Source organism: Nothobranchius furzeri, chromosome 9, assembly GCF_043380555.1.
Source record: "Nothobranchius furzeri strain GRZ-AD chromosome 9, NfurGRZ-RIMD1, whole genome shotgun sequence".
In the NCBI taxonomy this organism is placed as follows: domain Eukaryota; kingdom Metazoa; phylum Chordata; class Actinopteri; order Cyprinodontiformes; family Nothobranchiidae; genus Nothobranchius; species Nothobranchius furzeri.
Window position 1 is genome coordinate 8,343,283 of NC_091749.1, and position 13,432 is coordinate 8,356,714.

At 49.8% G+C, this 13,432-nt stretch overlaps 1 protein-coding gene across 1 annotated transcript in view; it reads right to left on the bottom strand.

Moving 5' to 3' along the window:
- The window catches only part of dok4 (docking protein 4), a 217,355-nt gene that overhangs the window by 132,417 nt on the left and 71,506 nt on the right, over nucleotides 1–13,432 (bottom strand). Inside the window, exons 4-5 of the mRNA XM_054735282.2 lie at nucleotides 12,718–12,837; nucleotides 11,266–11,455 (exon numbers count right to left, since the gene is read on the bottom strand). Of these exons, the coding sequence (XP_054591257.2) occupies nucleotides 11,266–11,455; nucleotides 12,718–12,837 (310 nt within the window). The remainder of the gene's footprint in view (nucleotides 1–11,265; nucleotides 11,456–12,717; nucleotides 12,838–13,432) is intronic.

Sequence of the window (13,432 nt, forward strand, 5' to 3'; positions counted from 1 at the left end):
AGCAATCCTCATACTAAGCAAGCATGCAGCGACAGTGGAGAGGAAAACTCCCTTTTAACAGGAAGAAACCTCCAGAGAATCCTGGCTCAGTATAAGCAGCCATCCTCCACGACTCACTGGGGATCGAGAAGACAGAGCAGGCAGACACACACACACACACACACACACACACACACACACACAAGTAATGTGTCTATAGTTATATTGTGATGTCTTAGTAAATATTGTATTTGGTGAAAGATAAACTTTATTGTATTTATCCTAGTGGATCTATAATTAAACGGATAAACTAGTATTAGCACATCAAAAGTCAATGAAAAAATAAAGTTATTATCAGGAGAGAGAGATATTAGAATATCACCAAATTAAATCTGTAGTCAAACAAAAATTTAAGCTCAATAAAATAGAATTACAAACACCACCAAGGGTATTTGACTTCTATAATCTCAACCCCCCCCCCCCCCCCCCAAACTACTGTCTAAAGTATATAAGACACTGTCCAAAATAGATGATAGAATAGCAATCCCTATTGAAAAATGGGAGGTGAATCTATCAGTCAGCTTTGATCAGAACTTCTGGTCCCAAACTTGTTTAAAAACTTTTAAAATGATCAGACACTCCAATTTACAATTAATTCAGTACAAAATTCTACACAGAGTACACCATACAGGTCAACGGATGTTCACGATGGGGTTTGCATCATCTGACACCTGTACACACTGCACAAACAACATTCCTGACAATTACATTCATGCACTGTGGTCCTGTCCACCTGTCCAGGCATTTTGGGGAAGAGTGTGTGAAGACCTGTAAAAGTGTCTGTCATCGTCGTCATCTTCCTCCGCTTATCCGGGTCTGGGTCGCGGGGGCAGCATCCCAACTAGGGAGCTCCAGACCGTCCTCTCCCCGGCCAACTCCACCAGCTCCTCCGGCAGGACCGCAAGGCGTTCCCAAACCAGATTGGGGATGTAACCTCTCCAACGTGTCCTGGGTCGACCCGGGGAATTCCTGCCAGCAGGACATGCCTGAAACACCTTCCCAGGGAGGCGTCCAGGAGGCATCCTGACCAGATGCCCAAACCACCTAAACTGACTCCTCTCGATCCGGAGGAGCAGCGGTTCTCCTCCGAGTCCCTCCCGAATGTCCGAGCTCCTCACCCTATCTCTAAGCCTGAGCCTGGCCACCCTACGGTGGAAACTCATTTCGGCCGCTTGTATCCGCAATCTCGTTCTTTCGGTCACTACCCAAAGCTCATGACCATAGGTGAGGATTGGGACATAGATCGACCAGTAAATCGAGAGCCTGGCTTTCTGGCTCAGCTCACTCTTCACCACGACAGATCGGCTCAGCGTCCGCATCACTGCAGACGCCGAACCAATCTGCCTGTCGATCTCCCGATCCCTCCTACCCTCACTCGTGAACAAGACCCCGAGATACTTAAACTCCTCCACTTGAGGTAGGACCCGGAGTTGGCAAGCCACCCATTTCCAGTCGAGAACCATGGTCTCAGATTTGGAGAAGAAGAAGAAGAAAATATCATTTCTATAGCGCCTCTCAAGATAAAAATCACGAGGCGCTTCACAGAAACAAAAAATATAAAAATTGTAAAAATATAAAAAAGCATTTTGAAAATGTTTAAAATATATTTAAAATGAGCAAGAATAAGCTGTTGCGATTTAAAAGAAAAAATGTTAAGAAAGAGAGAGAGTGAATAGGAAAGAGGGAAATCAGTGGATCCTGAGGAAGGTGGAATAAGTGGCGAGAGCAGAATAAAGAGAGAGTGGTGAAGAAGGTCATCCAAAAGCCAGCTTGAACAAGTGAGTGTTCAGCTGCTTTTTAAAGGAGACCACTGAGTTCACTGATCGCAGGCTCAGGGGGAGAGAGTTCCAGAGTCTGGGGGCCACAGCAGCAAATGATCTGTCACCTTTGCTCTTTAGCCTGGTGCGCTGCACAACCAGTAGGATTTGATCACTGGACCTCAGGGACCTGCTGGGGGTGTAGGGACTAAGAAGATCACCAATGTAAGATGGTGCTTGTCCATGTAGGGCCCTATAGACCAGAACCAGGATCTTGAAATGAACCCTGGAATTGACAGGCAGCCAGTGAAGCTGGAGGAGAAGCGGGATGATGTGGGAATATTTGGAGGACTTGGTCAGAAGCCGAGCACAGGCATTCTGAACCACCTGTAGACGGTTCAGGGAGGTTCTGCTCAGACACGTGAAAAGAGAGTTGCAGTAGTCTAAGCGTGAGGAGATGAAGGTGTGGAGAACTGTCTCAAGTTCAGAGCGAGACAGAATGGGACTCAGCTTAGCAATGTTCCTGAGATGGAAGAAGGAAGAGCGAACAAGAGAACTGACATGAGAATCCAGGGTGAGAGCTGGGTCAAAGGTCACGCCAAGATTCCTGACGGAAGATTTGGTGTGGGAAGCAAGCTGACCAAGAGAGTCTCTGACTTTGGGAACCAGCTTGTCTGGGGCACAGATGAGGATCTCAGTCTTATCTTCATTCAGCTGAAGAAAGCTCCCAGCCATCCAGGTTTTGACAGAGTCTAAGCAGGTGTGTAACAGCTGCAGCTTAGACATCTCATGGGGCTTAAAGGAGATGTATAGTTGGATGTCATCTGCGTAAAGATGGTAGGAGATTCCCTTGAAGGGGCTCAGGATGTGCTGAAGAGGAACCAGATAGAGGAGGAAAAGCAGAGGCCCCAGCACGGAACCTTGTGGGACACCATGGGTAAGAGAAGTGGTGGAGGACCTAAACTTGGAGACGGCCACAGAAAAGGAGCGCTCAGAAAGATAAGAGGAGAACCACTCCAGAGCAGATCCTGATAGGCCGACCCAGTCTCTCAGCCTCTCCAGTAGCAGGTGATAGTCAACAGTGTCAAAGGCTGCAGTCAGGTCCAGCAGGACCAGAACAGAACAGTCCCCTGCATCACTGTGAGTCAGAAGGTCATCAGAGACCCTAAGAAGAGCTGTTTCAGTAGAATGAGCTCTACGAAAACCTGACTGGAAGCTATCATAGATGTTCTGTTCATCAAGAGCAGCTGTGAGTTGTTTAGCCACAACCTTTTCCAAGATCTTGGAGATGAACGGAAGTTTAGAGATGGGTCTGAAGCTGCTGTGGAGAGAGGGGTCGAGACTCAGTTTTTTAAGAAGCGGGTGGATTAAAGCATTCTTAAAGTAAGCAGGAACCTGACCAGAGACCAAAGACGCATTAATTATAGAGCACGCTGGGACCGATGGACTGAAAAGCACTTTTAAACAAAGATGAGGGTAAGATGTCGAGGGGGCATGCAGAGGTCTTCATAGAGTTAACTAGTTTGGTTAACTCAGGCAAAGAAACAGGAGCAAAGCTATCTAGGATGATGGGCCTGGTTGGAGTTGGGAGAGGCAGCGATAAGGCTGAAGGAGAGATGCTAGATCTAACCTTTTTTTTATTTTATTTTTTTTTTTACCGTGTCCTGTCTGGCTGTGAAGCAAGCAGAATTGATGTCTGAATGCTGGTGACAAGCCTTACAGATTTATTCTCAGGTGGAGCATCAAAGCGTTTGCTTTTAATGTCACGCCTGATACTTAAAACTTTATTGTTATTGTTGTTGAATGCTTTGTAATTCCGACCAGACACGGAGACAGAGGTGAAAGAGAAAGGAAAAGAAAAGGTGGGGAGAGGGGGGGGGGGGGGGGTTCCACAAAAATAAACAATGAACAAGAGTCTGCTTCTAGACCTGCAGAAGAAGACAAAAAAAAACAAAAGGACAAAAAAAGGACACAACAACAATACAACAAGATCTAGCTATCACTGCGTCACCTAACCCTAACCCTAACCCTAACCCTTAACTGAAGAATCACGATAATAAATCACAGTGCATTAAGTGCCCACCATAGTCTTAAGACCTGTGTTTAACATGCCCAAGCCCATAGTTTTGAGAGCACCATGTGAGCACCTGTATGTGTACAGGCGCTTGTTTATTTAAGGTTTCTCTATAGGAGCGTCCAACAGAGAGTGTGAGGGACCACAGATCCGCCCCCCAAATATGCGCAGGAGACGGGGGGAGCTCCAAGTCCCAGAGATCCAGGCGCTGCCCCAGAACACAGGAACCCCAAGGAGACTGCAACCAGGAAGGCCCCCGCCCCCCTCGAGAGGCACAGAGGATCGCCCCGGGGGGCCACAACCAGCAGCGATCTAACCTTATTGACTTTGTCCACAAAGAAAGACAGAAAGTTCTCACAGTCTGTAACAGAGTGGATGGAGGCTGTAGGAGAGGCAAGAGAGACGTCGCTGCTGATGGTGTTAAACAGCACCTTGGGGTACCCTTTGCTCTGGGACACCAGGTTGGAGAAATAGGAAACCCTAGCGTCTCTGACTGCAGAGTTAAAGGATGTCAGAAGATCCTTTAGGTGCAGCAGATGGACGTGGAGATGGGTTTTCTTCCACAAACGCTCAATTTTTCTGCATTGGCGCTTCAGGCTTGCGAAGGCTGTCATTAAACCAGGGAGTAGGGTTCACTGCAGGAACTGATCTGGTTCTGACAGGACAGATGTTGTCCAGAATGGAGAGGCAGTGCTCGTTGAACTGAGAAGTTAAGGAATCTGGGTTGTTATCAGAAGAACAGGGTGGATAAAAAGCAGCAGAAAAATTGCTAGCTGTGCTCTCATTAAGAAAACGAGAACTAACCATACGGCGAGCAGGAGGTGGGGACGCAGAAACTGACAAGTTAAAGAAAATGCAATGGTGATCTGAAATATAAACGTCCTCAGGACCAACACTGTCAGCATTTAGACTCAGGGTGAAAACAAGGTCTAGAGTGTGCCCCCTGGTGTTTGTGTGGGGCCAGAAACATGCTGGTTAAAGCCGAAGGTGTCCATGAGGCTGGAGAAATTCATGGCAAAGAGATCGGGGGGATCATCAACGTGGATGTTAAAGTCACCAACAATCACCAGTCTGGAGAGCTTCACAGTGGAGGATAGAAAGTCACTAAACTCCTGAAGGAAAGAACTGGTTGGACCAGGTGGACGATAAACCACAGCACAGTAGAACGGGTCCTTACCCCCGACTTTAATCAGCTGCAGTTCAAAGGAAGCAAAGTGACCAGAGGTTGTAGAGCTACATGGAAGATGGTCTCTGAAAACAGCTAGGCCTCCACCACGACCAGAACCCCGGGGCTGGCTAAGAAAAGAATAACCACTCGGGCAAAGTTCAATCAGAGCAGAATAATCAGATGTTTGCTGCCAAACTTCAGTCAGAAACAGAAAATCCAGGTTTTTAGAGAGAATTAAATCATTGAGCAGGAAGGTCTTATTGTTAACAGAGCGGGAATTTAACAGAGCCATACTGAGTGAGGTGGAGGAATCAGAAACTACACAAACAGCTGGAGTTAGTGGACGTAAATTAGCAGGGTTAGATCCACGGTGTTTATAAAAACCACTTATGGAGGGAACAGGAGGAGAAACCACTGAGGGATGAGGATAAACTTGGACGGGTAAACCGCGTCCCAACGCGGCCTAGCGGGAATGCGGAAGTGGCGCTCAGGTCACCAAAGAAAGGGCAAGAAGCTGGAAGATCGCGCCGATGTTTACCAGATAAACCACGCTTTAAGAGAAGTCTTATTCTCACCTGGATTCCTGCTCGTTTACCTCTTTTCCTCCGACGTTTTCCCGGGACCAGACAAACATCACTAGAGGTGCGCAGCTCTGGATCGTCGATTGCTTCCGGGCCAGCGCGCCGCTCAGGTAAACAAACAGGATGGTAAATCCTCGGTGCATCTTGGGCGATCGTAAACGAACGGAAGGACAAAAGAGTCTGGCGATCATAGGAGATGGTAGCAGAGACACTACTGAAGAGGATCGCAGACAGGAGCAAGGTGGAAAAGAGGAGGTTAGTGGAGAAAAGTTTGCCGGTGACCGCGGCGAAGCCAAGCACAGGCGCCATCTTGCCGACCGGAAGTCTGGAGGTGCTGATCGTCAGCCTGGCCGCGAACCTACCCAGCAAGAGCTGAAGGTCAGAGCTGGATGAAGCTAGGAGAACCACATCATCCACAAAAAGCAGAGACGAGATTATCCTGCCACCAAACTCAAAACACTCCACACCATGGCTGCGCCTAGAAATTCTGTCCATAAAGGTAATGAACAAAACCAGTGACAAAGCGCAGCCCTGGCGGAGTCCAACCCTCACCAGAAACAGGTCCGACTTACTACCGGCTGTGCGGACCAAACTCATGCTCCTCTGGTAAAGGGACTGAATGGCCCTTAACAGAAAGCCACCCACCCAATACTCCTGGAGAGTCCCCCACAGGGTGCCCCTGGGGACACGGTCATAAGCCTTCTCCAAATCAACAAAACACATGTGGATTGGTTGGGCAAACTCCCATGCCCCCTCCATCACCCTTGCAAGGGTATAGAGCTGGTCCACAGTTCCACAGCCAGGACGAAAACCACATTGCTCCTCCTCAATCTGAGATTCAACTATCGATCGGACCCTCCTCTCCAGTACCTTGGAGTATACCTTTCCAAGGAGGCTGAGGAGTGTGATCCCCCTATACTTGAAACACACCCTCAGGTCACCCTTCTTAAAGATGGGGACCACCACGCCGGTCTGCCACTCAACAGGAACTGCCCCCGATGACCACGCAATGTTGCAGAGACGTGTCAACCATGACAGCCCTACAACATCCATAGCCTTGAGATACCCAGGACAAATCTCAACCGCCCCCGGGGCTCTGCCGCTGTGTAGTTGTTTGACTACCTCAGCAACTTCCGCCCTCGAGATTGGACAGTCCATACCCAGATCTCCCGGCTCAGGTTCCTCCTTGGAATGCGCGTAGGTGGGATTGAGGAGCTCCTCAAAGTATTCTTTCCACTGTCCGACTGTAGCCCCAGTTGACGTCAGCAGCTCCTCATTCCCACTGTAAACAGTGTGAGCGAGTTGCTGCCTTCCTCTCCTTAGGCACCGGACAGTTTGCCAGAACCTCTTTGGAGCCGATCTATAGTCTTTCTTCATGGCCTCACCAAACTCCTCCCACGTCCGAGATTTTGCCTTGGCAACTGCCACTGCTGCACCCCGCTTGGCTATCCGGTACCTGTCTGTTGCCTCCGGAGACCCACAGACCAGCCACGCCCTGCAGACCTCCTTCTTCAGCCTGACGGCTCCCCGAACCTCTGTTGTCCACCAGCGGGTACGGGGGTTGCCACCACGACTGACATCGGCCACCATGCGACCACAGCTAGCAACAGCCGCCTCAACAATCGCAGAGTGGAACAAGGCCCACTCAGAGTCAATGTCCCCCACTGCTCTCGGGACGCGGTCAAAGCTCTGCCGGAGGTGGGAGTTGAAGACCGTCTTGACAGGTTCTTCTGCCAGGCATTCCCAGCAGACCCTCACTATGCTTTTGGGTCTGCCAGGTCTACGCGGCATCTTCCCCTGCCATCTGATCCAACTCACCACCAGGTGGTGATCAGTTGACAGCTCCGTTCCTCTCTTCACTCGGGTGTCCAAAACATACGGCCACAGGTCAGATGATACAATTACAAAGTCTATAATCAACCTGCGATCTAGGCTGCCCTGGTACCAAGTGTACTGATGGGCATCCTTATGTTCGAACATGGTGTTCGTTATGGCCAAACTGCGGCTTGCGCGGAAGTCCAATAACGACACACCACTCGAGTTCAGATCAGGCGGGCTGTTCTTCCCAATCACACCCCTCCAGGTCATGCTGTCACTGCCCATGTGAGCATTGAAGTCCCCCAGCAAGACAATGGAGTCCCTTGATGGAGCACTATCTAGCACTCATCCCAGGGACTCCAAAAAGGGTGGGTACTCTGAACTGATATTTGGCCCATAAGCACAAACCACTGTCAGGACCCATTCCCCGACCCGAAGGCGCATGGAAGCTACCCTCTCATCCCCCGGGGTAAACCCTAACACACAGGCAGAGTCTTGGGGCTAACAAAATGCCAACCCCAGGCCTCCACCTCTCACCCGGAGCAACTCCAGCAAAGGAGAGTGTCCAACCCCTCTCAAGGATTTGGGTTCAAGACTCAATGCTATGTGTCGAGGATGCGTCCGACTATATATAGCCGGCACCGATCAACCTCTGCCACAAGCTCCTGCTCCTTCCCCGCCAGCGAGGTGACGTTCCATGTCTCAAAAACCAGTTTCGTTGTCCAGGGATCGGACCGCCAAGGCTCCCGCCTCAGTCTGCCACCCGATCCACACTTCACCGGACCCTTCATGTTCCTCCTGCGGTTGGTGGGTCCACAGTTGGATGAGCCCATGTATCTGATTTGGGCTGGGCCCAGCCGGGCCCCATGGGCGAAAGCCCAACCACCAGGCGCTCGCTCACGGGCCCCAACCCCAGGCCTGGCTCCAGGGTGGCTCCCCGGTAACCCTCCGGGCCAGGTACTCCGACTCTTTGATTGTATATCCATGAAAGATCCTCTGAACCGTTCTTTGTCTTACCCTTCACCTAAGACCAATTTGTCATGGGAGACCCTACAAGGGGCACAAAGTGCCCCAAAAACATAGCTCCTAGGATCATTAGGGCACTCAAACTCCTCCACCACGATAAGGTGACGGTTCAAGGAGGAGGTCAAAGTGTCTGAAATGTCATATCCCAACTTCCCCCTCTCTTTGTTAACTGGGAAACCTGTACCATGTCCCGGTTGAAACATCTTTGGTTCATGTGGTTCTGACTGTCATATGCATCACTAAGAAAACTATCCTCATGAATTGGAAAAATAGAGATACTGTTTGCATCAACCAGTATAGAAATGTTTTGTTAGATCCTATTGCACTTGATACAGCCTCTGCTTCAACTTCAAATCAATCCCTCTGGGCTCCTTTGATCGGTTCCATCACATAGCGATGATGGGGGGTAATTGATATTGTCTTGCAGGATGATGTGGGTGATAGGGTGGATGGTCTGAGTTTGGAGTATCCGGACGTTTCCTGGAGGTGGGTTCACTGGGGGTGTCTGGGACAGGGGGGCTTCTGCCCCTTTCTGGAGGTGCTTGGGTTGCCTCAGGGGGTGGACTACTGGCGGTTGTAAGTGGGGCCCCTTGGGCGTCTTGGCGGTGGCCATGAGTCACTGCCTGCCAACTGCATCGCCCCTAAGCGGGTCTGGGTGGGGGCCTGGGGGCTCGGGATGTGGGGGTGGCCGGCCCCGTGTAGGGGTCTGGGCGGGGCCTTGGGGGTTGGGTCCTGACATGTATGCTGCCGGGAAGAAGGCGGGGCCTCGGGTACACCTTGGCTCCACTGCTGTCCCATCACAGGGAAGGGGGATGTCCAGGAGGGGGAGGACCAAACCTTAACTGGATGTCCTATGTCTTATATATTCTGGAATATGTGCAAATGCAGGGATGGGCATAGATATTCTGCTGGGATGGGGCTGGGTTGGTAACCTCGGACTCCGTGAGGCTCTGCAATGCTGCTGCTTTGGGCCCTGGCAAGATGGGCTGGGGGTCTCCGTTCCCTGAATGGCATTTTGGCAACAGAGGTGCCTATTGGGGCCAGTAGGGGAGCTGGCTCCCTGGAGGGCTTAAGTCCAACCAGCCATTCCTCCCCATCCCCACACATTTTTCTCCTCCTGCTCCCTCAAATCGTCACACAATCTGCAATATGCACATAGGACCTTGGCGGGTGGACAAGTCAGGGGGTGCAGTTATGGACCCCATTTCCACATTCCTGTGGCAACCTGTCCCCCAATTTTATTTGCACCTTAAACACTTCCACCAACGACATTCCACGCAAACACACACTTAGGGCTTTGGGAGTGAGCACATTCAACGTCATTTGGCAGGGGGATTTTTCAGCCTCATCCTGAGTGTCGATGCCCACTTCCAATTTTAAACTGCACTTAGACAGAGGGCTGTGGGTGCAAGTGGGGTGGTGTGGTGGCATCAGTTGGCATAGGCCAGACGATGCCCGCACTGCCCGCTCACCACAGCCATGGAATACACCTCATGAACACACAACACTATATTGGAGCAGGTGGAGGGAGACTAGGGGTCTTAGCACACCTCTGTTGTCGCTTGGCTTCCTGGGGCTGGAGGCTAGGAGGGCGATCTGGCCGTCCGGTTGGGGTCTGGGGTGGTGGGTTGCTGTGCTCAGTGTTGGGCGGGGGAGCCTGCTCATCATCACCCCAGCAGAATGGGTTAAACTCTGGGAACCGATAATGGTTGTACCCCATGTGCAGCGTTACCGGGACCAGAGTGTATAGGGTGTGTATGGGGAGCATGAGTGGGTGTCCGGCGTGCATTTTTGTAAGTCTTTGGTTGCATGTGTATGTGTGAGCATGAGGGAGGGAGTGTGTGACTGTGTTTGTGTATGACTGTATATGTCAGGTGGGGCCTTTGACTCCTCCCTTCTCCTGGGACTTCACTTGATGCTATACATCTTCATCTCCCCTCCCCCTGCCACACCTGGTGTGGAGTGCGGTGCCTTGGTCTGCCTGAATGTTCGTGGCTCCCGGGTCAGGGGGTTTACAAATTTTAGCATCTGCCTGATTAATCCCGGTGGCTGCCTGGTAGGAACTGGGTCCCTGGGCTCAGCTGGGTCCCTGGCGGGGGTGGTCACCCCTGGGTCCCGGACTGCTGGTTCCCAGGCTTGGCCGGCTGGGGGGTGGGAGGCTGCGGGCGGGCCTGTGGGCTTGCCGCTGATATCCCCCGAGACTCTGCCGGCTGCTGGTTGTGGCCCCCCCAGGGCAATCCTCTGGGCCTCTCAAGGGTGGCAGGGGCTTAAAATAAAACAATGTTCATTTTATATTTTTTCATCAGGTTGATGCAGTTATAGCTTGCTCCTGTTGTATTTTTGTGTGTCCCTTTTCTGCAGGTCTAGAAGCAGACTCTTGTTTATCATTGATTTATCCCCCCACCCACCCACACACACACACACCTTTTGTCTCTTCCTTTCTCTTTTCGCCTATGTCTCCGTGTCCGTAATCCTGTTTGCTTCACAGCCAGACAGGACACGGGGGGGAAAAAGAAAGAAAATCACAGTGGTCATACAAAATCCTACATGTAGTAGTTTTTGGTTTAGCCAATTTTAGTGAAACTGAAGATTTTGTGATCTAAATTATATTATTAACCATAATTTCATGTTATGGAGCTAAACAAGTGTCCAGTAAAACCAGCCTTGTTCATTGAGCTGCTGGTTAAATTCATACTTTTTAAATGGGGTGTACTTATTAATGCTGAGCACTGTAACTCCATAACACTTAAACTCATAGCAACTGAGTAATTATCGGGGTCCAGTTTGGACTCTTAGCCTCACCGTCCAGCTTCAAAGGTGAAGCGAGTAGCATCGCGTCCGTAACGCCTCAGCGAGCAGAGAGGCCAGGTGACCAGCTTGTTGCGATGGTTGTGGATGTCCCACAGGTAGATATTTTCTCGGGTGATCTGCATCATACACTCCCCATAAATGTCCAGGTTGGGACATGGAAGGAGAAACACATTGAAACGCTCTGAGGAAAGAAAAAACAATCAAGACTGAGTTAGCAGTGTTTTTGCAGTAAAGCACCTTGGACAGATTTGTGTCCATTGGAAGGCCCAGGGGTCTCATTTATCAAACATAGCGTAGAATCCTTACTAAAACCGTACTTAAGCTCAGCAAAAAATGTACTTACGCCAAGTAGGTTTGTGATCTATCAAACATGGAGTACGCACAGCTGCACGCAATCTCCGCTTCATAAATCGGAGACTAACGAGAATGTTTCTCAGCTGCTTTGTAGTCACATCCCGCCCTCACCACGCCCACTTACTGCCATAAGTGGTCAATGCAAAGTGCCTTGTGGATCTCATGCATATACATAAGCTGGCTGTTGCAGCGCTCCGCCAACGACATGGCGACCGTAGATCAAGGCAGATCAAGGAAGCGCAATTTCACAGAAGCAGAATTTGAGGTACTTGTGGGTGAGGTGGAGAAATGAAAGGAAGTGCTTTTGCCAAACAAATAAGAGAAAATCCACGGAGTGGCACAGTGTTGCTGAAGCCGTCAATGCTGAGTTCTTCAGAGAGATCTGTGACAGATATAAAAATTGGTCGGATCAGGATTCTATCCCCAGACTCCCGGGTGAAAGTCACGCATGCTAACCAGTCACCCAAACAGAGATCTGATGTAAGGGAAGGAAACAAGACATTTGTGGTCTGCTGCCAGCCACCTTTCCTATACATGTCATGAGGCTGCTGGTTTGGAGAAGGAGGATTTAGTTGCATCATTTCAACAACTTGTTTTCAGACTAAAAACAATCTTTATGGCTGTTTGATGTGATACTTGAACTATTTATTTCCCAAAGCTGTGCCCACCGCAGCCTGTTCATGAAAACAGGTTTGAAAAAGATTTGAATGATAATAAAAGTAGTGTCGACAAATGATCCTGTTAACTGAGATTAAATAGTTACAGCCATATACACTGCATTCTCTTATTAGTGGCAATAATCTATAAGTTGCATGCAGGCTTGTGTTTAGTAGAAGGACAGGTGAGGTGTGTAGCAGAGACAAAGGTAGTTGTGACAGCTGGCAGTGCTCTGCTCTGCTAGTTAAAGACATATGAATGCACCAATAACAATGTAAATGTGTCTGTAAGTCTGTAGTGTGACATCAGTATTAAAAGCAACATGTTTTCATTCAGGTTCTCACTTTTATTTTCCATTCAGAAACGGGTTTTGGTGGGTGCTGCATGCTTGTTCTGTATCTGCCTGTGTGTGTGTGAGTGTGTGTGTAGTACCTGTGTGTTCACACTGCACCCCAGCTGCCAGGAGGTCAGGCTCCCCCGTACTGATGTCATTTAGACGTATCCCGAGGCCTTCGATTGACAGTACTTTGAACCAGTCCTCTGCCTCCAGGTCTGAAAAACAGCCCTGGCCTGAGTTTCACTCCAGTCCTGCTGCTTGTTTCCATCATGCTGTGAACATCTTCTACAGTCTAGCTCAGGGGTGGGCAACCCGCGGCTCTGGAGCCGCATGTGGCTTTTTCATCCATCTGAAGGCTCTCTGTGCTTGTAAAATAATGAATAGTTTATATTTTATCGCATTCATGTTTTATCTGTATGCCAATTCTAAATGTAAAGATTGTCCGTAAACCTGAACAGGTCCAACCCGGTCTCACGTGGGACCTGGTTAACAGGTCACCTGCTTGTGCGTAATCAGATGTCTCCACAGGAGCTTTCTGAGCTGAAGAGGATGTGAGATTTTGGACTTTTCTCTCAGACAGGCTCGTGGATGCATCGCCACATTGGAGATAGGAACAAGCGCTATTCAGCCAAAGTTCCATAATCAGTAACATTTTCTAAGTGACAAGTCTCTCTGAGAGACCGGGTTTCGACAACACTCGCTTCAGTGAGAGGAATCTTCCCGCATGGCTCTGGTACTGCGACACGCTCCAAGCCCCCGATCTACACATCTTCAACTGGCTGTGCACCTCACATACGCGCTGACAGCGAG